Consider the following 24617-nt stretch of genomic DNA (forward strand, 5'->3'; position numbering starts at 1 on the left):
CACTCCCCGTTCCCTCCCAAAGGAAAGAGAATCCTGGTGTTACCGACAGACCCAGTTGCTTACCGCTCAAAAATCAATCCTCGAGAGAGGCAAAGGTAGGTAGAAAGGAAGCTTGCTTTTTTTTTCTTTTACGTATTTATTGGAGTATAATTGCTTGACAATGGTGTGTTAGTTTCTGCTTTATAACCAAGTGAATCACTTATACATATACATATGTTCCCACCAGAAAGACAGCAATCTGGGGGGATGGTAGACTCAGTGTCTCCCAAAAACCACCCCTGAAGATTCTGCTCAGTCATGAAAGCTTTTAAAGGGAAACAAGGGGGGACTTCCCTGGTGGTCCAGTGGTTAAGACTTCACCTTCCAATGCAGGGGGTGTGGGTTTGTCCCCTGGTCTGGGAGCTAAGATCCCACATGTCTCGTGGCCAAAAAACCAAAACATAAACCAGAAGCTGTATTGTAACAAATTCAATAAAGACTTTAAAGAATGGTCCACATCAGAAAAAAATATTTTAAAAAAGCGGGGCGGGGCTTCCCTCGTGGCGCAGTGGTTAAGAATCCGCCTGCCAATGAAGGGGACACAGGTTCGAGCCCTGGTCCAGGAAGATCCCACATGCCGTGGAGCAACTAAGCCCGTGAGCCACAACTACTGAGCCCTCGTGCCACAACTACTGAAGCCCACATGCCTAGAGCCCATGCTCCGCAACAAGAGAAGCCACCTCAATGAGAAGCCAGCGCACATCAATGAAGAGTAGACCCCGCTCACCGCAACTAGGGAAAAGCCTGTGCGCAGCAAGGAAGACCCAACGCAGCCAAAAATAAATAAATAAATAAATAAATAAATAAATAAATAAATAAATAAATAAGCGGGGGGGAAACGGAAGTAATCTCAGTTAATCATTGAGATGGGGGGTCAGAGTGATTGCCATCCCCCACTGTGTGCAGGCTTGTTGACTTCTTGTGGTCTTTCTTTAGATGCTACCTTGTTCCTACAGTTTGTTCGTGAGTCTACTGAAGGGGAAGCTAGGGAAGAGATCTGGCCATCTGTTCATTACTTATTCTTCATTTCTACTTCTCTGATCTACAGAAAGAATCCAAAAGTTAGGCAAGGTATTGCGTGAGCAAAAGATTTGAAAAGTGTGCTTCGGTCTAAGATGAGTAGAGTATGGGGGTGCCTAGTTGAAGGTTAGTGACATCATTTCAGTTCTACCTTCCTGAAACTTGTGACATGAAAGTAAAAGTCCCCTAGATCCCCTTCCCCATAAATCTATCCTTTCGTGGTCGCCACCTCCTCATCTCTTTACTCTGGGTCTGCCAACCATTCCCTGACCTACATTGAGCCGCTCTTTTACACCTCAGATTTCAGCTGTGTCCCTTTTGCCATGTACTGCCTCTATGAGTTTTTCTTTTATTCTCAGAAATTATGTTTTTATCTCCAAGAATTCTTTTTTGAGCTCCACTTGCATTTTTTTTTTAACAGTAAAAGCTCTCCTTCCCTTCTTAGAATAGCTCCTGAAATCTCCCTCAGGAACAAAGTCTTAGAATTCTGTGTGAAGTTCTCCACTGCCCCCTCCGATCAGTGGAGCCCCTTCAGCTGCTGGTTCTCCTCGTGTGTCTGGGAACATCTCACTGTCTGCACGTATTGGGAAGTAAAAGCTAAGACTGATGAATCTTGGTAGTAGTACAGGTTCTCTCTGTAGCCAGTTTAGTGGGAGTCCTTGGGAGAGGAGAGAGTGGGATGGGGGCCGGGTGTCAGCTGATGTGCTTCCTCTTGGGGATGGAGCAGGGGCAGGGTGGGCACAGGTGCCCAGACCTAAGAACCAGGGTGCAGGGGGTGGTGCGATTTTGAGCCGGGGATGGGGGATGGGCAGTGCCTAGGGGGTCCTTGAGTTGCAGGCCACAGCTGGACAGTCACCCTATATGTGACGCTCTGGTGGAATTTCTGAGATTTTTAATGAGTTTTCTCCCATAACTGGTCTGGGTTTGCCCACCCCATTTCCAGCGTCTCTGCTGGTGGGATTTTATTGGTGTCTCTGCAGTGTCAAGACAAGGGCCCGGGAGCTCAGGGCAGGGCCCGGGCATGCTTGGGCATTCCACTGCTGCCTGGAGCCCTGCTCCCACCTTTGACAATGGCATCCTACAAGGAAACGCAGCACTGCCCTCTGGGTCCCCACTGTCTGCTAGGACCTTGCCAGACCAGATGTCCCACATCACACAGCAGGCCACCCATGGGGGCAATCTGAGGTCAAGTGCCAGGGTTAGCTGCTCTTTGGAGACAAAGGGCCTTTCTGATTATTTGCCTCTAGGGGTCCTTTGCCTTCACTCCTCCAGCCCCACCCCGATGTCTCACATGGGCTGCTGCACCCTGAGCTTGCGGGGGAGGGCAGTAGGGAGGGCATTCTGTGCCCTGAGCTTGAGAGAGAGGGTGGTTTCTGGGGCCCATGTTGCTTTTTTCTCCTGTGCGAGATGAAGCTGATCTGATTGAAACTGTACCAGCCAGGGGCTCTGAAACTCCACCGGGCACGGGAATCTGCTGGGAGGGGGAGGGGTAGATCATGCGGTTTCCCAGCCATTCCCCACACCCACTGCAGTCTGACTCACATTTTCTCCTGCCCTTTCTTTCTTATTCTTTCTCCTTCACTCCCTCCCTTCTTCATGCTTTTACTCTTTTCCTCCCACAAACTCATAAATCCACATAAAAGACAGTCCCATTCTCTAAATGGCCCCTGTCAAAACAGATGCTTTTGCAGGCGCTAGCTTGAAATTTTCTTCCTCCAGACTTCTACCAGGAAAGAGAAGCGGTTAAGTCTTTCAGACGGTGACCGAAGTAAAAACAGCACATTAAAGAAGACGTTCTTGCAGAGAATGAGTCGGTCTGTGGCCGGCAACCTACTTCTGATTTCACCACTCAAGGACTCTGCCTGCATTGGCACGAATATTAATTAATTACGATGATGTAAAAGTCACCGAACTTGAAGGAGCTCTGAACTCCAGAGCTTCGCTGAATGCAGCAAAGATTCCACCCTCTCACCTGTGCCATCATAACCAAATGAGTCCCGGTCTCTTGAATGAGAAATGGAAACCGGTCCTAGTGCAACGGGAAAAGAGCAGCGAAGTTGCAGAGGGGGAGAGAGGGCATCCCAACCACACCCTAGAGCCGAGTGACAGGAAGGATGACCGTGAAGATGGGCACTCCCCCAAATCCCAGATGTACACAGCCAAGGGGACAGAGTCTTAAAATCCAAGACAATATTTTGCCGGAAGGTACAGCATTTCTTGAGTGGCTACTATGTAGCAAAGACTTCCACAAGTGTTGTCAATTTCACCAACGCTAATCATAGTAAGATACCTCAGCAGAAAGAACCACTATTTCATGCACCACTGAGAAAAAAAAATGTTACCGTTAAATCATTATAGGATACTTTCTTAGCACTTAGGTATTTTAATGCCTAGAAAAGAGGTTTTTGGCCCAATTTAGGTATGGCTATATAAACATAAAATATAGGTGAAATAAGCTGGTAAGTTATTCTTAAAATTTTTCATACTCCAGCCAACTCTCCCGAATCCTTTTTGGACTTAGTCATCAATATCTGTGTTTTTCCCTACAATATCAATCTCTGTGCCATTATGAAGTGATACAGTTTCCTAAGAGTGGTGTGTTAGTTTCCTATTGCTGCTGTAACAAATGACCCCAAACTTGGTGGCTTAAAACAGCATGAATTTTATTATCTTAAACTTCTAAAGGTCAGAGTCTGACTTGGATCCCACTGGGCTAAAATCAAAGCGCCAACAGGGCTGCTTTCCCTTCTGGTGCCTCTGAAGGAGAATATTTCCTTGCCTTTACAACTTTCTCAGGTCACCTGAATTCCTTGGCTTGTGGCTCCCCCCTCCTCCCTCTTCGAAGCTAGCAACATTGCATCTTTCTGACAGTTCTTCTGTAATCATGGCTCCCTCTGACCACAGCTAGGAAATTGGGATAATCCAGGCTGTTCCCCCAAGCTCAAGGGCCTTAATTTAATCAGGTTTGCAAAGTCCCTTCTGTCATATAAGGTAACTTATTCACAGGTTCCAGGGACAAGGACATGGACATCTTTAGGGGACCATTATCCTGCCACCCCAGGGGTTTCCTACTGTGGTCCCCAGGAATCCCCCAGCCCCTGACACCTTTTTGCAAGCATTTATGCTGGGATTTCTGGACGTTAACAACAGAAAGTTTTAGACAATCCCAAGACTCATACACTTTTCTCAAATGATCCTTAAGTGGTCTGGCAACTGAAATGCCAAGGACAGTGGTTTCCACTCACGGCACAGGAATCATAGCCAAATGCATGCCTTCTCAGGTGACTAGCATCTGCATCCTGGCTTTGGAGCGGTTACAACGTGAACAAAGAGAATCAAGGGAACTTAATAAAGCAAGCAAAACCATACCGATACACAACTCCAGGGGGTGCCAATCATGCTGATTCGATGAAAACACACCCTTGGAGGAGGGTGTTTCCTTAGAAACCAAGGCTCAGAGAGCAGAAGAAAGCTGTCTGAGGATGTTCCAGTGGTCTGTGGCAGAAGCGGATCCCAGGTCTCTGGGCGCAGAGTCTTTGTGCCTTCCTTTGGCTGTTACTTCCACATTCATTCAAAGAGCAGGGCTGGCGGTGGACAAACATTTGGAAACCTCCACGAGTTTGGCAGCCTACCTTTCTAGGTAGAGCCTTGCCTAGGTGGAACCCAGCTGATGTAATATAATACTGATGGGCCTTATTTATCCAAGTGATGTGTTCCTGAAAGTGTACATGACTTTCTGTAAAGCCATGACCTGTTGTAAAGGCATGAGGGAAGGTTGGTATAAGGAAGTCGGAAGTGAGCCCTTACTTCCCTGTGTCCCAAGATCTGCCTGATGAGTCATTTTAAGAAGACAATGTATAAAATAATGACATTTGCAGCAACATGGATGGACCTAGAGATTATCATACTAAGCGAAGTAAGTCAGAAAGAGAAAAACAAATACCGTATGATATCACTTATATGTGGAATCTAAAATATGACACAAATGAGCATATCTACAAAACAGAAACAGGCTCACAGACATAGAGAACAGACTTGTGGTCACCAAGGGGGAGGGGGAGGGGGAGGGGGGAGGGAAGGATTGGGAGTTTGGGATTAGCAGATGCAAACTAGTATATATAGAATGGAGAAACAACAAGGGCCTACTGTAGAGCACAGGGAACTATATTCAATATCCTGTGATGAACCATCATGGAACATAATCTTTTTAAAAAATGTATATGTATGTATAACTGAATCACTTTGCTGTACAGCAGAAATGAACACAACATTGTAAATCAATTATACTTCAATAAAATTAAAAAAAAATAAAGAAGGCAACGTGGTTTAGGAAAAAGAGCATAGGCTTGTGCAGTTTATGGACTGGATTCATATCAGGTTGGCTATTTGCTGGCCGTGATCTCAGGCTGACCTTCGACTCTGCCTGGGTGCCCTTCTCCATGGCCTGAGCACAGGATGCCCACCTCGGAGAATAAGTCAGAGGATGTGAGTTAGAGCTAAGAGCATCCAGGATGTGGTGGGAGCTCAGTGCTCCTGTCCCTCAACGTCCCCTCATAAACAGGGACATCCACCACCCCCGCCTCCCACTGTTTGAGGATCAAGGTGAGATGGGATTTGTGGCTCAGCTCTGAAAGTGGACGGGCACCAGCCACGGGCAGACAGAAGCGATGGTAACCCAGATGTCTGTATACAGTGTCCTAACGTGAGCCTATCATCCTTCTTCCCTAGGTTGCGCAGATTTAACTTCTCAACATGAAACGCTAAACTCTCCTTTTCAGTGCCCCTTGCCATCACCCTCATGGACTCCTGCCGTGACCTCCAAATTGGTCTCCGTCTCCAGGCTCACCGCCCCCAACTCTCCTCCACCCAGAAGCTGGAGTGGTGTCTCCAAAAAAGAAGTATATTTACAGTCTGTCTGTGGTCTCTGATGGAAGGGGCTGTCTGGTCTTATCGATCCATGTGGCTCTGGCTGTAATGTGGCATCTGACACAGAGGGACACTCAACGTATGTCTTTTAAAGGCGCGATGTGGATCCGTGGACGCTGTTGGTAGCCTCTCCCCGGCAGGTGTTCCTCTGGAGGTTCTTCCCAGCTCGACCATCCTGTGATCTTCAGAAAATCCACATCAAAGGGGTGGCCCAAGCCCCGTGACGAAGAGCACAGGATCTGAAATCAGAACTCAGATTTTGAAGCTGTGCCTCAGTTGTCATCTGTAAAATGGGAATAATAATGATGCCTGTGGATAGGGTTAGTTATTAGGATTATGTGTTTCACTGAGACCCCTGCCTGGTACTTTCCCCACCAACCCATATTATTTTGAAACAAACCTCATTTCTTTCGTAAACACTGCAGCATATGCCCCCACTAGATGAGAACTACACACACACACACACACACACACACTCAACGCCATTATTACATCTAAAGTGTTGATAATTCCACAACATCATCCAACTAGTGTTCAAATGTCTCTGTCTCATAAGTAACTTTTTCAGTATGTTCAAATCAGGATCCAAATAAAGTCCCTAAATTGCAGTTGATTGATAAGGGTCTTGGGACTCCTGTGATCTAGAGCAGGGTTAGCAGACTTTGTCTATAAAGGGTTAGGCAGTAAATATTTTAGGTTTTAAGGGCCATACAGTCTCTGTTGCAACTACTTCAGCAAATAGGTGTGGCTGTGTTTCAACAAAGCCTTATCTACCAAAACAGGCAGCAGGCCAGATCTGGCTCCCAGGATACGGTTTGCCAACCTGTGGTCTAGAGGCTTAATCAGACTCCGGTTTGATTTTTTGACCAGAACGTTTCACAGGCAGCATGGTGGCCTCGCATCAGGAGGCACAGAATGCTGTGCGGTGTTGTCAGCCGTGTATGCTCAGTGCCCAGATCCATTCATTCTTTAGGGGCTGCAAAAGGACAACAGTCTAATTCAATCATTCCTTCACTTATTAGCTGCAATACTTCTATAAAGAGAAATTTCCCTTCATCAGTTATGTGGTTCCACTGAGGCGTGGTTTGTACAAGAAAGTCAAGATAATAAATGCTCGATTCTTTTCCTCTCTCTGCCAGTTTTTAAAAACAATGAATTGGGTTCCTCAGCATTCTTCAAAGATAAACAATGGACTTTTTAAAAGAACATTATGAACGAATAAGTTTCAACATAATTGAAGTGTTCTGAGACGTTGCAATTACTACTTTTAACGATGTTTAAATTGTTGCAGCTCTGCCCTAGCTCTTGATAGGACCTCAGGAATCTTTGATAACATCCTTACTTTCTGGTATGACAAAATGTCCCAGGGTCACCTTGTTGGGTTTCTGTTCCAAGCCTGGAGTCAGCCTTCTCCAAGGAGGCCTGGTGTAGAGGGAAATGATAGTTAGAAACCCTAATTCAGCCACTGCCGATGCTCATGTTTTCTAGGTCTTTCCAGTCAACACAGCAAGGAATCGTTTTTTTTAAATGTGAAAGACCTCAGGGATGCATACTGAAGTTTCCAAATCAATTCAGGATTATGAGGGCACTCAGCCTCTTCAATCTGACATTTTATCTCATTTCTCCCAGGCTTAAATTCCAGATTCTCCGGGAAGCTTTGAAAACTAGCAATTCTGGAGCCTTGCCTCAAGGCGCAGGCAGGATCCCTAGTGATTCTAGTGAAGAGTCAGGCTTGAAAATGCCAGGCGTGGATGAAGAGCCCAGTGTGCAATGCTGCCAAGGGGGTGGGTAGGGATAAGGCTGGAGAGTTGTCCACAGGGACAGAGCCTGTCAATGTGTGGGCGGAGAGTGGTAGGGGAGGAGTGAGTGGGGGAGGGGAGGAAGTGGGGATGAGCGGTGCAGGCAGCATTTTCAGTGGGAGGGGCATCAGGAGCAGTAGCCGCAGAAGGGCAGGATCGGGACAGGTTTAAAAAGCGAGAGAAGAGGAGCCTTTAACTTCAACTTTCATAAGTTGCTGAGAAGGAGCCTGGGGGCAGGTGGGAAATGAAGCCGCAGGAGAATGAAGAGATAAATCCACAAGCTTCCTCTGGGCTGCAGGTGGCCTGGGTCCCCCTCCTGCTAAATCTGGGGGGGCCGCCGCTAGGATAAAAGAAAGCGCCCCTCGATCTAGTCTGCAAACTTAAGGACCAGCTCTTATTTTGCCTTTTCCGCCCAGTTGTTGACACAGTGCCTGGTACAAAGGACTCTTTATATGTTGAAAAAGACTTAAGATGCAAACATAGAAACCAAAGAAAGCTAGTGCAAAACAACAGTTCTCAAAGTGTGGTCTGACCCTTCAGGGGTTCCTTGAAAAACTCTTTTTATGATAATACAAAAATGTTATTTGCCTTGTTCATGCTCATTCTCTCCTGCCTGTTGGTAGAATTTTCTAGAGACTTCGTAATAGACTGAATGTACCATAGAAGCAGATATGAGAATCCAGCTGACTCCTATTAAGGCAGAGAGGAATTTGCAAAAATGCAAAATAATGTCACTTCTAATTTTTCTCAGAAGTTAGTTTTCATTAAAATGTTATTGACGGGGCTTCCCTGGTGGCACAGTGTTGAGAGTTCGCCTGCCGATGCAGGGGACGCGGGTTCATGCCCCGGTCCGGGAAGATCCCACATGCCGCGGAGTGGCTGGGCCAGTGAGCCATGGCCGCTGAGCCTGCGCATCCGGAGCCTGTGCTCCGCAACGGGAGAGGCCACAGCAGTGAGAGGCCCGTGTACCGCAAAAAAAAAAAAAAAAAAAGTTACTGATATTGCTGTGTGATGGATTTTTACATGAATTACTACATATTGTTAAAATGTCTCAGTTCTATTTCTTCATTTGCTGACTACTGATAGATATGATCCACATAAACAAAAGCTCTTTGGGGTCCTCAATTTTTAAGAGTGTAAAGGGGGCCTGAGACCAAAAAGTCTGAGAACTGCTGTTATAAAAGGAACTCAGAGCTAGTCCTAAGAGCCAGGGAACATCAACATATGCATCGATGACAATCTTTCTGGCCAAGCGCGCCTCGTATTCCTGGAAGGAATCCCTGGTGAGCTCCTTGGGCTGGGGGGGTGAGACCCTTCCTCACTTCCTGCTGTCCAGGGACACGATGATGGTGTTTGCTCTTTGCAAGGAGGGAGGGCCCATCTCACTGTAGGGCTTTGGTTTTCCTGAATGGACCAAGGAAGTGTATGGCTGAAAATGGAGGTGCTCAGGCTGGAGGGGGGAGAGAAGGGGGGAGAAGGAGGAAGGAGGGGGAGGGGAGGAGGGGGAGGCTATGGGTGCGGTGAGGGAGCATGGGCCAGTCTGGAGAGGATGCAGGGCTGCTATCAAGGAGCGAGGGTGTCACCTCCTCCCTCCCCACTGCATGGGTCACCAACACAAAGAAGCCATGGAAAGTGGCTTCTTTCTTGGAGAAGCCCTTCAAGGATGCTGTAAAAGAAACCCGAAGCCAGCCAATGGGAAGACGGCCACACATGATTTCAGTTAAAACACCTGGGAGGTAAAATGATTGTTTCCCAAATCCAGCCAACACCATAGTTCTGAGGAGAGATCGAGAACTCTAAGACCATTCATAGAAACAGAGACCACAAAGGGTACGGTCACGTCCCTTCTGCCTGCATCATTTTCTGACGCGGCAGCTCTGCCCTCCGTTAAAACTGCACAACTTTCTCTGTGACTATACCTTACTGCACTTGACTCAGAAACCTAAACTAGCCCTCTTAAAATGAAAAGCTCATGAATACTCATACTAGATGGAGTCAGGAGTTTCCTGAAGGACAAACCTTAATTAGACTGGGTTTTTAAAAACTTCTCTTGTGCTGTTTAATTACTAGAGCAAATGTCTCTAATGTTGCAACTTACATGTCACGTAGCCTATATGTCAATGTCCTTAATAAATTTCATGGGCTTTTTACAAGGTTACAGTCTTCTGAGAGCTGTCTGGAAACCCCTCAAGACTGGACACTGAGGAGTATAAACAACCATTTTTTAAAAAAAGATTACACTTCTTCTACAACCTTGAATTTGAAATGTGAATATATGAATGTAATAGTTCTGGGATAACTATGCAGATTTATGGGGAATATCAACTTAGGTTATATCACAGGACCCAACCAGGCCTTTCTCTGTGTGGCTGGGGATTTGTTAAAGTTGGGATATAGTTTGGGGAAATGTGATTTATAGTTAAAGCCATCTGAAAATCAATACAGCTGAAGATCTCTGACATAAGGGTCCCTTGCAGAGCTAGACCTGATTCTAAAATTGGGAAGACAGCAATAAAAATCAAATCTTGAGTAGAAGTCACTGGAAACTGCACGGATGAGGGAAGCTTTCCTCCAACCTCCCCGCTGTTTGAAGATGGGCTTGTTTTTTTTAAAAAACAGCCAACGCAATTCAGCTGGAGGAGGTAGAGTTTTCTACTTCGTGTTTCCGTAGAAATCGATGGACTTTAGCTTATGGAATTGTCTCCCCTGTGTTTCGTATCTAAACTAAAATAATAACCCTTGTGGCTCGCATTACTGAATGCAGCTCTGGGTCTTGGTGTCTGTGGCTAAACAAGTATTAATTAGATAATCCGCGGAGAGCCCGGGTAAGTGGGAAGGGGTCGGGGCGGGGGGTGGGAAATGGAAGCAGAGCTGTAAATTCAATGGCCCTGACTTTGGGTGATGACTGCAACTTGCTGGGTGGACTGAGGGAGTCCTGGGGCAGGTGAAGGCGCAGCTACGGGCAGCATCGCATCCGCATTACGGTCGAGCAGGGGGCGGAGAAGCCCAGGCTCAAAGCCAGCTGCGGACGCCACCTCCCCGGCTCAAACGGTGGGAGCAAAGGGAGAACCGAGGCTGGTGCAGCTACAGCAGCCAAGCCCCCTACCTCCCCCGGATTTCTAGAGAGAAGTCTTAAAAGCTCTGGCGTCCTCCCCGGGCTCCCGCAACCCTTGCCTTTCCCAGCCTCCACTCAGACCTCTTCAAAAATCACTCAGGGGCCCCCGAAGTGGGGACGGGGGATGGGCAGGAACGGGGGTGGAGGGGGTGGGTACAGAAGAGGCCCCGAGAAGCAGCAGGACCCCGGGGTGTGTGTGTGGGGGGCTGCAAGGCTGCAGGGATGTACTTGGCGAGGGGAGGCGCAGACTCTTTCACTCCTAGAGATGCTCGCGGCTTTTCTGCGTTTCCCTACGCTTCCCTCTGACCCCCACGTCACCCCTGGAAGTCCCCACCACTAGGGGGCCAGGGAGCACCGGCGGGGCAGCCGGGCGCGCGCGGCCAGGGAGCCGGTTCAGCCCCTCGCTGCCCCTTTAAGGGTTCCCGAAACTTTCCCCCCTGGTATCCGATGAGTCTCGTCACATCCGTTGGCCGTGGCAGCCGGGGCGCGTTCCGAGGAAACTGGGGACTCGAGTTTCCCGGAGAAGAGGCGCGGCCCGAGACGAGCGAGGGTGAACAGGGCAGGCCTGGGTGGACCCGGGCGGACCCCGCGCCTCGCTTTGACCTTGGCCGGGGAGGGGGGAGGGGCCCGGCCCTTGCGGGGCAGCCGCTGCCCGCCAGAGGGGGCAGCGGCGACCAACTTGCTTAACTTGGCGCGGGCTGGAGCGGCTCGGGCGCCTCCTCCCCGGTCCTCCTCCCGTCCGCCGCCGCCGCCGCCGGCCCCGCCGCGCGCCCAGCCCTGCCCCGCAGCCCAGCGCGCCGCAGAGTAGCTGAGCCGCTGTCGCCGGACGGGACGGGCCCGGCCAGGCGCGCCCCCCGAGCCCCGCCGCGGGCATGGGCGCGCTGGCCCGGGCGCTGCTGCTGCCGCTGCTGGCCCAGTGGCTGCTGCGCGCGGCCCCGGCGCCGGCCCCCGCGCCCTTCACGCTGCCTCTCCGGGTGGCATCGGCCAGCAGCCGCGGGGCGGCTCCCACCCCTGGGCCCGGACCCCCCGCCGAGCCCCGCGCGGATGGCCTGGCGCTCGCCCTGGAGCCCGCCGGGGGTGCAGCCAACTTCTTGGCCATGGTGGATAACCTGCAGGGAGACTCTGGCCGCGGCTACTACCTGGAGATGCTGATCGGGACGCCCCCGCAGAAGGTAGGTCGGTACGCGCTCGCCAGCCCGCTCGGACCGGGCGCCCTGCAGCCGGGGGCTCTTGGGGGCGCCCAGGTGTGCCTCCACGCAGCTTAGCGTCGCCCCCAAAACAGCAGCTGTCCCCGGAGAGCAGATCTTGGGGACGCAGAGGGGCTCCGGGCCGGGAGCCGGGGCGCGCGCACTCGGGACGCGGAGCGGTGGCAGTCCTGCCCCGGGCGCAGCCGGGGGTGTGTGCAAGCGCTTCAGAACTTGTTAAGCTCTCCCTCTTCGTGTGGCTGCGAGGCGGGAGACCTGTAACTTGCCTCTAATGGGATTGCCTTCTGGCGAGCGACACGTCTTTTCAGCGAGGAGACCTTGCGGTGGTCCCAGGGAGCGATGCTGCTGTTACCGGGGGAATCACTTAGCGTTAATATTCCCGCCCCCTACCCCCTCGCTGTCTCATCGCTAAGGAGGCTCGTGGACGGCCTCCAAAGGCGCAGTACCCTTTCAAAGGGATTCTTGCTTTATCTCAGCTCAAAGCAACCCTGTCCAAGGAGGCTCGCTCGCTGGCTGCCCGCGGAGGGAGTAGCGTTTCCCCCGCTCCGCTTTCCTCTCTCGGGGTTGGCTGGTCAGCTTCCTCCGGGCTGGCCCTGCTGCTCAGCCCCTCTGCTCCGGTCAAAGAGTCTACACACGTGTGGGGAACGTGTTAAATGCAGTAAAGGGACCGGGAAAAAAAAAAAAAAAAAACGCGCTGAGCCAGGCTTCCGGGGACCAAGAGGTCTCCCAGTGACAAAATAGAAATAAAATCAAACAGCGATCTTATCCTCGTTTTCAATTATTAGCACTTTTTGTAGCAAGAAACAAATGTGCCCAGGCCCGGTCATCTTAAGAAAAACAAAATCCCAGGAGTTGGTTTGGCCCCCTCCTCCTTCCTTCCAAACTACCTAATCTGTGAGTTGAAGTCAAGTTTTTCTTATCCATTGAATACAGTGTCTGAAGATACTTTATTTTTAACATTGTCATTTGGGTTTTAATTCAGCCATGATTCCCCCATAAATAGCACATACTCATGACTTTGGTGTAATTCTAATTAAATTATTCAAGACTTTCTTAAGAGGAAAGACATGCCATGCTAATCTCTTTAAAAAAAGAAACTCTACTGAATAACTTCTATACTTGTTTAATTAGTTTAAAAAAGAAAAGCCTTCAAAAGTGTATTTCGGCTCAAAACTTTGATTCTAGTTGCCTTTCATCTAAGCACTATCTTTGGCATCTCCTCGGGTGGATGGTGGCTGCAGAGCAGGGGGAGGGCCGGGGGGGTGGGGAGAGAGTCAGCTGAGGAAGCTTAACTTGACAAGAGGTTGGAGCTGGTAAAAGCCACCACGTGAGAACACGCGCTGGTGGTGAGAACCTGGTACATTTCACTTTTTCCCAAGATTTCATGAGATAGTATGAACCTCTTTTTGTGGCCTAAGGGTAATCTTTTGGAACAGGCCTTAAATCATTCACCACTTGGGAAATGTGTGCCTTGATGTTTTGAGTGGAAGGGAATTCTCTCAACTAAAGTAAAGTAAATTTGGGCAGTTTGGGTCCTGACGCCCGTCTTCCTCCAGAGAGGAGGGGAAGGGAAAAAAGCATCTAGAAGAATGAGAAAATATTTCTGTTGGGCTTGCAAAAAAACAAACAAAACAACTTTTCTAGATAATAGTTTGTCTTTATTAATTAATCCAATGATCTTTACTCTAAAATAATGAAGTTTAATGAATTAACAAGAATGTATTGAGCATTTTATGCTGATATCTTTACCTTGGCCAAGGAAATAGTTCATTCAAGGTTAGTTCTCAGTGACCCATTCGCATGTTTCCAGGGAGGGCTGTTTTTAACAATCCAGATTTAATTTTTACATTTGACGGGAAGTGAAGTATTCTGTGCCTCCTTCTTGGCCTGCTTTAGTAATAAGCTGCTTTATAGCAGAATTCCTGTGTGCGCTTTCCAAATGGCTACTGTAAACTCTTAGGTGTTAATGACGAGTGCATCAGGATTCATTTCTTGCCTACCTCCCCCTGAAACATCTCCGACCACCAGCCAGGTATTTGCAGCAGGCAAGAGGGGTCAGCCATGGGGTGACTTCTGAACTTGAAGGAAGTTTTTTCCTGCTCTGTTAATCGCCAAGAATCATGCATATGTTCTCTGTTGACTCTCTGAAGCCTAAAATAAAACTTGCTTAGGTGGAGAGAAAAATGGAACTGTACATTCAAGCAGTAAATAATCAAGAATTTTTTGAAAATTAAATAATAGTCATAGCTAGTGTGAAGGGTGCCCCTTGTGGCTAGCACTGTGCTGTGTGACTCATGTGCCATTGCAGGAAATCCTCACAACAGCTCCAAGTTCTTACCCTGATTCAGGGGATGGGACAACTGAAACTTGGAGAGGTTGAATGACTTTCCCAGGGCAGCGGGACAAGGAAAAAGGAAAGCACCAGAAGTTGAACCCAGGCAGCTGAACTCCAGAACCCAAGTTCTCAATGACCTGGCAGATACCTGGTCCCTTCCCTTCCTCCCTTCTGACTTCTTTTCTTTGGTTTTTGGCCTCCTGTCACCCTTTTCAGCCAGAGATCCCTGAACCGTACACCCCAAGGTATTAGGAACTTAACATGTGACACAAACTGGACTCTCCCAGCCCCTGCCGTTCCCTCCATCGAGTCCCCATCCTTCCAGGCAAAGCTCAAGGCTCAGCGTCATGAATAATTGGATCCAGGTGTGCATAGGAGCGACCGTGTGGGAAGATTCAACAGGAACCAGAACCCCACCATCCCTGCTCTCCCATGGGAAAGGCAGCTGTTGGAAATGTGCTCCTTCCCTGAATGCTTTCATCAAGAACAGGGGTCCCTCATTCTCCCTGACACCCTTCAAGACATCACAGTCATGTGCCCCGAGGGCCGTGTGTGAGCAGCCTCACGTTGGCATGGAGATGAGTGCCGGGGCTCTGACACCATTATGTGACTTCTCTCTAACAGTGGAGAACCAGCAGCTGCTTGAACCGTGTAATTTGGTCTTCTTAATAATAATAATGGTGTTCTAAAGTGATTATAATTACAGCCATTTCCATTATCTTTTTTTAAAAAAAGACTTCCACGCTAACACAATAAATCCAACTGAAGAAGCTGAAGGTCCGAGGCTATGTACCTGGTAATGGCTTCAAAAAGTCTTTTGGGGTTTCTGTTGAAAGATTTTCTGTCATCGCCACTAATAGAGATAAAACAGACAGCAAAATGCATCTCGGATTTAAACGCTGGAATGTATGTAAAGAGCTAACGAATTATTTGGGGGGTTCACATTTTAATCATGGCACGTGGGCTTACTTGCTTCTTAGTACACAGTTATCTGGAAGATTTTGGATTGAAGATATGTATCTGTCATATACAATTTAAAAGTTTGTCTTCTTCAGAATAAGCCACCCAGTGCCCTCAAATTACATTAATAAGCTCACTGCGGGGGAGGCTGAAAAAGGGTCAGCAAGAAGAAATTTGATGGAAAAAATTGAGATGGTAAACGACTAAGGACAATGAAGAAAGAATGGATCACTGGGATGGAAAGAGCCAGAAAGTCAAAGCTCGGTTCCCACTAGCTCCTTTCGGCAGGGGAAAGGTGCCCTACCCGAGCTTTGGAGCAATAATTCAACATCAAAGGCTTTATTATGGAGGACTGTGAAAGGCCAAGCCAAGGAATCCGCTCCAAACAACTTGGAGAGACAGAGTCTGAGGAATCGTTAACAACTGTGTATTAATAGCTAAACTTGATTTCAGGCTTATCGGGTTCTGGACACCATGCTAAGCGTTTTGCCTGGATCACTTCATTTTCTCTTCACAACAGCATGTACATGCTGAAGTACGTACGGTTATTTGACTTGGTTTTCAGATGGGGAAACTGAGGCTCAGAGAGGCCAAGTCCTTTGTCCCAAGTCACACTGATGACTGCCTGAGCCGGCTTATCCATCAGGTCTGCCCCGGTCCACAGTCTAAGCACTTCACCGCTCTGCATGCTGCTATTTGAGTCGCAGTGACTTTTTTTCTTCAAGAACCATCTTGATTTACCTGTGAATGACTTGGGGGTAGTGGGAAGCGTCCTGGACCCACTGCAGGGTCCCAGATCCTAGTGGCATTACCTACTTGACGATGGGCAGGTGGCAACCTCCCCATGCTTCCTTTTCCCCATTGGTTGAAGATCTTTTAAGTTCTTCTTAGTTTCCTGCAGCTGCTGTAATAAATGACCACAAACTAGGTGACCTAAAACAATAGAAACATACTCTCTCACAGTTCTGGAAGCCAGGAGTGCAAAGTCAAGGTGTCTGTGGGGCTGCTCTCCCTCTGAAGGCTCTCAGGGAGGCTCCTTCCTGCTTCTTCCAGCTTCTCGTGGCTGCAGGCAGTCCTTGGTGTTCCCTGGTTCTTAGCTGCATCCCTCCCATCTCTTCCTCTGTCTTCCTGTAACATTCTCCCCCCAACCCCATGTTTCTATGTCCAAATTTGCCGCCTCTTAGGAGGACACCAGCCTTTCGATTAGGGCCCGTCATGATCCATTCTGACCTCATCGTGGCTTGACACATCTATCAAGACAGGAACTGGGGTTTAGGACTTCAGCATCCCTTTTTTTTTGGTGGGGTTCGGGGGACACAGTTAACCCATAACAGGTTCATTCTAAGTTTATCATTCTGTGGATTTTTTTTCTTTCATTCTATCCCATCTTTTAATTGCTGATCATTTAAATTTGGAATTCAGGTATAATTTTCATCAAAGGCAGCAGCACATGGTGGTTTTGGTGTTGTGTCGACACAGTCTGTGACAAGATGTTGTGCTGGGGACAGGGCGGCGGTGGGGAGGGGGGTCGGGGAGGGGAGGGTTTGGGTTATTTTCTGTATTTCGGTATCAGTTGCCTCACTAGAGAGTAATCACTTAAATTTTTAAAATGTCTTTTGTCGTGTTGCATTAATTCTAGAGTTGCTGTGATTATTGCATAACCTGGGAAAAGCCCACTTAGACAAGCTCAGATCACTGGTATTTAAATGCCTATGACTCACAAATACTCATGTTGAAAGCTTGTGTTTCATGTTTTAGAGACTTTGTAAGGCATCTGTCACCCCTTTCAGTGGAATCTGTTTGATATGAAATACACGCCTTTTCCCCTCAAGCATCTCCAGCATTTTCTTGACTTCTGCCTGACTTCCTTTGTTGTCGGTAGGTGGCTTGACCTCCTCTGGGCTTCCTGTTTCCTCCTAGAATGATTGCTGACCCCGTTCTAACTAAAACCAAAAGGGAAAGGTCGAGGTGAGCCATTGCGACAGGGATTTCTCCTCCACGGTGGGCTGTGTCAGGCCTGAGGAGAGGAATTCAGAGGCGACATTTTCCCTTCCTCGGGGTGTGGGACAGCATGCCCTGGGATTTATTTTATATCCCAGACACTGAATGGAGCGGGTCAAGCCTGGATTCAGGGTCCACCTGGGCTGAGGATGGGGGTTGGTGGCTGTGGACTCGCGCCCCAGCAGCCCCAAGCAGAGGGCAGCAGGGGTAAGCATTGGGTCCCGTCTGATGCTGAGCAAGGCACTTCTCCCTGGAGCCTAAGAGCCTCCTTTTGGGACTAACAATGGGCCTTCTGCTTACACTTGGCTCCCCTGCCATCTGTCACAGGTTCCTCCTTGCACTCGCTCTGCTTGCCCAGCCCAGGCTGAATGTTGACAGTGGACCTCATTGTTCGTAAGAGACAACGGATACCACCTGGAAAACAGAACCCACCTGTGAGGCAGGTGGATGGCCCACCTCAGCTTCTGTGCCTCGTGCATGGATGCTGAGGGGCACGGTGTGCGTTAGGGTGTGTGTCCCATATTCTGGGCCAGTTTCCCGGGCTGCGGAGAACGTGTGTGCGATGCCTGGTTGGACTGGCTGTCATGTGGCTCTCCTTCATCCTCTCCTGGCCCAGATGGACTATTTGATTTTTTTGCCTGTCGCTACTCAATCAAAAAGTCGCTTTTTTGCTCTTGGAATTCTCAAAGAGGTAAAGAGGCTCCTGGAGAGCCGACATCACCACAGGAAGGAAACAAAACTCGTAGGTTTGTTTCTGAGTTAATGCTTGCTACCCCGCACAGGTCTCAGGTTGGACGTTTCCTAGTTTTATTATAGGGCGCATCCTATACCAGCACCTAGAAACACACAGTCTCAGCCCTGCCATTTTAGGAAGATGAAGAGGACTGTCTACAGTGTAAAGGGGTGATGCCCTGGGCCGGCTTCATCGTGCCCGCGAGCCATAAAGGGCAGTGGAAAACCTCTCCCTCCATTTCACACTAGACTGAGGACACACGGGAGGAGGGTTTACACCCATCCGGCCCTCCTAAGGACCCTGCGCACCTCCAGCCCTCCCCAGCCCCGTGCTGGATGAATGCACTTCTTGGCAGTGGGCTGAGAACGACTTCAGTTTGTCTGCCCTGCAAACCCCCTGCCAGAAACCCAAGAGAACCACCCACAAGGCAGCCCCCTCAGAAGGGGGCACTGTGGGGAAAAAGGGTGGAAACCACGGAATCAAAAAGTTTTCCAGGTGGCCTAGGGAGGGCGGGATAATCAGGTCTGACCCCCTTTCAAGGCAGGATACATCGCCAGAAGGGAAGCTGCTGCTTTGTGAAGGTGGGTGTGGAGTCCAAGCCCCGGAGGGGCATCCAGAGCCCTTTTCGCTACATCCAGCTGCCTCCTGGGGAAATTCATTAGCTTTTCCCAGTCAGACAAGCCACCAAGGAGCAGGCAGATCTGCGGTTTGTCACAGCCTTTGGGAATTAGGCGTTTCTGGTGCTGATCCCAGATGGGCTGCTTGCCAGATATTGATGTGGGCGAGCAAGTTCTTCAGGCTTTCGGGGCCTCGGTTTCCTCGTCTGTAAACAGGGGATTTCACTGGGTAACCTGAGATGCTTCCTAGAAGCTCTGACACTCAGTGATTATAATCCATTTTGTTGGTGAGAGCTTCCAGATAGCCCTAATTTTCAGCAGCTGCAGGCAGGTGCGTCCCCTGGGGGTCTATTAAGATGCAGAATCTGGTTCAGGTCCTGGGGAGCCGGGCGAGGCTGGATGCTGCTGACTCCAAGGGCAGAACTGGAGTCCTTGCTCCGCAAACCATCTGGCTGCAGGGAGGACTAAGCACACCTTGTAGGGCTGGTTACAAATACAGATTCCCAAGACCCAGGCCAGACTGACAGGGCGAGAGAGCCTGCACCGGGGCCTGAGAATCTGCATTTTATCACGCCTCTCAACTCCGTCCGCCACTTAAGCAGCAAGCCTGGCCCCATCCCTTGGACGCTATTTGGAGGCCACGAAGAGGGCTGAGTCTCCTCTGCTGGGTGGTTTCCTGAACGGAGTCGGTAGGTTCTTTCATCTTCCTAAAGGCTGTTGTCTGATTAAGTGTTAACTCTGCCCATTTAGGAAATCTACCTGTAGCAGACTGGGTTCCAGAAGCTTCCTTGCACTTGGCAGGTTGGAAAGGTGGAGTGCGCATTCTCCAGAGGAAGAGCTCTAGGGCCGTGCTGTTCAAAGTCTCTGTGCTGACTGTGTCCTTTTTTTTTTTTTTTTTTTTTTTACCCTTTGTGGTACGCGGACCTCTCACCACCGTGGCCTCTCCCGCCGCCGAGAACAGGCTCCGGACGCGCAGGCTCAGCGGCCACGGCTCATGGGCCCAGCCGCTCCGCGGCATGTGGGATCTTCCCAGACCGAGGCACGAACCCGTTTCCCCTGCATCGGCAGGCGGACTCCCAACCACTGCGCCACCAGGGAAGCCCTGACTGTGTCCTTTTTAAATTTCCAGTCTGTCCCGATCAGTCGTTTGTAAATCAATGAAAATGAATTACTTGGAAAAGGAAAGTTTAAAAGACATACACGTTTAAGAGCCGTATTTTAAATGATTAGATTCAGCGGACATCCCGTGTTCTGTTTGCGCTGATCTCAGAGTTTCCAGGGCTGCCGCCCCCATCCTGTGGTTACCTTGTTGCTGACACGTAACCATTTGTTTGTGGATGGGTGCCACCAGCAGGGCAGTCATGGAGTGCAAGTTAGGAGTTGTTACAGATGGTTCCAGTTACATTTGTTTTGCCCCCTCCTGTCTTTAGCGGGACAGTGGTCATTTTCACTAAAGCAAAAAGGAAATGTGAGTGTTGGGTTCAGGGCTTTCATCCCTCTCAAGAGGGGGTGGGTACAGACCTTTATCCTAGGGGTAGCAAGTAAGTCTAACTCAGCGGTTCCCGATCCAGGGAAATTGTATCCTCCAGGGGGCATCAGGCTCTCTCTGGAGACATTCTTGGTGTCACAGTTTGGGTGGTACCACTGGCATCTGGTGGGTGGAGGCCAGGGATGCTGCTTGACATCCTACAGTGCACAGGACAGAGCCCCTCACCCAACAAAAGATTACCTGTTCCCAAATGTCAGCAGTACCAGGGATCTGAAATCCTGCCCAGAGCAGGGAGGGAGGCTGTCCGTCAGAAGCATCTGTGTGGGCACCAGTGGGGCGGCAACAGGCCCACACCTGTGGGTCTCCGGAGCTTTGCAATCCTGTCTCGTTCCAGTGCCGTGGTTTTTCTTGCCAGATGCAGTAAGGCACTTCTAACTCGAGTGATTGGGCATTAAAGAGGTGAAAGAATTTTGAACTGGACTCAAAGGATGAGCATGCTTTATTCCTTCATTCTGTGTATTTATTAAGCACCTGCTGTATGCCAGGCCCTATCCTAAGCCCAGGGATGCAACAGTCAACTAGACGAAGATGGCCCTTGCTTTTCTAGAACCTGCGTGCTTGTTGGGAAGACAGGTTGTAAAGCAAGTAAACAGAATTTTTGATGGGTACCGAGAGACAGTACAGCCTGGTGATGGGCGTGGGGAAAGGCCCCTTTAGAAAGGGGGACCCATGTTCCAGGATGAAGCCAGGCAGGCAAAGCCTATACCAGGAGGGCATACGGCACCAGCGCAGTGGGCCACGGGAGCCGCTCCGACATGCCCGGCTTCTGGAGCAGTTCCGTATTCATCTGCTTTAAAATTGTGCTTTGAGATTCGAGTTTATTAGAAACAAGGCCTTGCAAAGTATGAAAACATTATGCTACATGCTTCTAGGTCACGTGTGTGCAGGGTGTGAGGAGTTGGGGGAGGGGAGTTAAGTATGGTTGTCAGGGAGAGTTTCTGAATAAGGAAGGAAAGTTAAACTCGGGGTGCCAGGGGCGGTGGGGTGTAGGAGACCACTTAGACTTGTGTCTTGGTTTGGGTTTCCCCAGAAACAGACTGAGACGAGCATGTGAGTTGGACGGTTCACTTGGAAGGGGATGGGGCAGTGAGGGGAGGGGAAGTGTGGGTGAGGAAAAGGTTGCAGGCGTGGGCAGTGGGCTCAGTCCCCTGGGATCTCTGAGAGGGAATGTCACCTAGACTCAGCCGTCCCAGCTGAAGGGCAAAGGAGCTGGACATTTATCATCCACTCCGGTTGGTCCTGGGTGAGGGCTAACGGGGGCAGGTTTGTGGTCCTGCAGCTGCTGGCAAGAGAAGCCGGCAGGCAGAGCCCCAGGAGACCTTAGGGTCAGGGGCACAGAATTATCAGCATCAGCACAAGGTACTGCGGCCACGGCATCCCTCCTGCCTGGAGCCGTGGCTGGCCCAGGCTGAGCTAATATTTGAGGAATAAAAGAATGATTACTCTCTACCGCTGAATGTATCTGAGAGCATCATTTTGGCCCACGAGTCACAAAGCAGAGTTTTAAAGCTCTGCTTTAAAATCCTAACTTCCTGGAGTGTTCTAGAATCTAACTCACGAAAGCCTCTGTGAGTCAGTCCGGAGCGAGCCTCTCATTGCTGCGTGTACTTTGAACTTCTTTCTGGAAAAGGAAGATGTGATGTGTAAGCAATGGGAGAAAATGGTTGGGGGGCAAAGAGAGATTTCGTTTGAGGTTAAAAACAACCACAAAAGGTCCTTTGAAAATTGAATGCTCTGAACATAAGGATTTTCAAAACCTTTTGAGTGGCTGGCGCCTTGTGATGTGGAAGAGCCAAAGGTCACAAAACTGCCAAGTTCCTGATCCAGGGACACTGACGTGTCATCTAATCCATAAGCACATTCACCCAAGTGTAGCTCCCATGTGTGCGTAAGAATTTACTACCTAATAGTTTGCTTAGAGTCTCCATAACGTCAGTTCTTCAGTATACACAAATTTCAAAAATATATAAAAGATTTTTTGTTGTCCTTTGATCAGTAAGTGTGTGTACATTTTGGCTCATTTACCCTGTAGGATGTGGGTGACGTCCATTTCCCCACCTCCTTGGTTGCTTCACCCAAATAGGAGATGCTGCAGTGCCCATTCAGGCTGGGCTGGTGGTCGGGGTGGAGTCCTCACCTTCCTCTCCACGTCTGAGCAGGGACTTCACTTGGAGCCTGCTCATCTCTGTCTTTGAACGCACGCCTTGTCATCCTGGGTTTATGAATCGTGAGGCTGGCCAGAGAACTGAGAAATCCCAGTATTTGTGTTCAGGCTTCCGGGGAGGCAGGGGCCTGCCGAACCTCAAATCCGAGCCTCATGCCCCAGCCCTGCTTCACCAGAGCTCTGTGGGGGGATCCTGGGGGTCAGCACAGCCAGTGGTCACTGGTGCCCTCTTCCCATTTCCTGCTGGTCCTTCAGTCCACACCACCTCCAATCCCCACCCAAGAGTGAGTGGAGACACAGGAGCCGGGCAGTCCCGGCTCCTCTGGCCAACAGCACCTTGATGTATCTCTCAGAGACTTTTTTCTTTATGATTGAAATATAGTTGATTTACAGTACTGTATTAGTTTCAGGTGTACAGCATAGTGATTCAGTATTTTTATAGATTACACTCTGTTAAAAGTTACTACAAGAGAATGGCTATAATTCCCGGTGCTGTACAATATATTCTGTTACTTATCTATTTTATCCATAGTAGTTTGTATCTCTTAATCCCCTAGCCCAATCTTGCCCCTCCCCCTTTCCTCTCTCCAACTGTGTATAGGCTTACTACATCTTCTTTATCCATTACTATTGATGGACAGTTGGATTGCTTCCATATCTTGGCTATTGTAAATAGGGCTGCTATGAACATTGGGGTGCATGTGTTTTCTTATTCTTTGGCTATATACTCAGGAGTGGAATGGCTGGATCATATGGCAATTCTATTTTTAGTTTTCTGAGGAACCTCCATACTGTTTTCCATAGTGACTTCACCAGTTTACATTTCCACCAACAGTGTAGGAGGGTTTCCTTTTCTCCTCATCCTCACCAGTGTTTGTTATTTATAGACTTTTTGATAATGGCTATTCTAGCAGGTATGAGTTGATATCTCACTGTGGTTTTGATTTGTGTTTCTCTGATGATTAGTGATGTTGAGCATCTTTTAATGTGCCTATTGGCCATCTATATCACTTCTATGGAAAAATTTCTATTCAAGTCTTCTTCCAATTTTTTGATTGGGTTGTTTTTTTTTCATATTGTGTTGTATGAGCTGTTTATATATTTTGGATATTATGCATTGTCAGTCATATCATTTGCAAACATTTTCTCCTATTCCAAGGGTTGTCTTTTCATTTTCTCAGTGGTTTCCTTTGCTATGCAAAAGCTTTTAAGTTTAATTAGGCCCCATTTGTTTACTTTTTTGCCTTAGGAAACAGAGCCAAAAAATATTGCTACGATTTATGTCAAAGAGTGTTTTGCCTGTGTTCTCTTCTAGGAGTTTTATGGTTTTAGGTCTTACATTTAAGTTTTTAAACGATTTTGACTTTATTTTTGTATATGGTAGGAGAAAATGTTCTAATTTCATTGTTTTACATGTAGCTGTCCAGTTTTCCCAACACCACTTGTTAAAGAGGCTGTCTTTTCTCCATTGTATTTTCTTGCCTCCTTTGTTATAGATTAATTGACCATAGGTGTGTGGGTTTATTTCTGGCTCTCTATTCTGTTCCATTGATCTATGTGTCTGTTTTTGTGTCAGTACCATGCTGTTTTTATTCCTGTAGCTTTGTAGTACAGTCTGAAGTCTGGGAGGGTGATACCTCCAGCTTTGTTCTTCTTTCTCAGGACTGCTTTGGCAATTCAGGGTCTTTTCTGGTTCCATATGGATTTTAGGATTATTTGTCCTAGTTCTGTGAAAAATGCCATGGGTATTTTGATGGAGATTGCATTAAACCTGTAGATTGCTTTGGGTAGTATGGCCATTTTAACAATATTAATTCTTCCACTCCAAGACCACAAGATATCTTTACATTTCTTAGTATCGTCTTTAGTTTCCTTCATCAATATTTATAGTTTTCAGAGTATTAAGTCTGAAAGGTAAGGTTAAGTTTGTTCCTAGGTATTTTATTCTTTTTGATGTGATTTTAAAACTTTCTCTTTCTGATAGTTCATTATTAGTATATAGAAGAACAACAGATAACTGAATATTAATCTTGTATACTGCAACTTTGCTGAATTCATTTATTAGTTCTAATAGTTTTTTGGTGGAGACTTTAGGGTTTTCTATGTAGAGTACCCTCAGTCTTGAAGCTATTTTTACATTGTCGTCTGCCTTGA

At 48.4% G+C, this 24617-nt stretch overlaps 1 protein-coding gene across 1 annotated transcript in view; it reads left to right on the forward strand.

Moving 5' to 3' along the window:
* The first annotated feature begins 11319 nt into the window (after window positions 1–11319).
* BACE2 (beta-secretase 2) overlaps window positions 11320–24617 on the forward strand; it is an 85927-nt gene continuing 72629 nt past the window's right edge. The window contains exon 1 of the mRNA XM_082625671.1: window positions 11320–12071. Within this exon, the coding sequence (XP_082481797.1) occupies window positions 11772–12071 (300 nt within the window). The 5' untranslated portion in view covers window positions 11320–11771. The remainder of the gene's footprint in view (window positions 12072–24617) is intronic.

The sequence above is a fragment of the Mesoplodon mirus genome, assembly GCF_964341445.2.
Source record: "Mesoplodon mirus genome assembly, chromosome: 6".
Lineage (NCBI taxonomy): Eukaryota > Metazoa > Chordata > Mammalia > Artiodactyla > Ziphiidae > Mesoplodon > Mesoplodon mirus.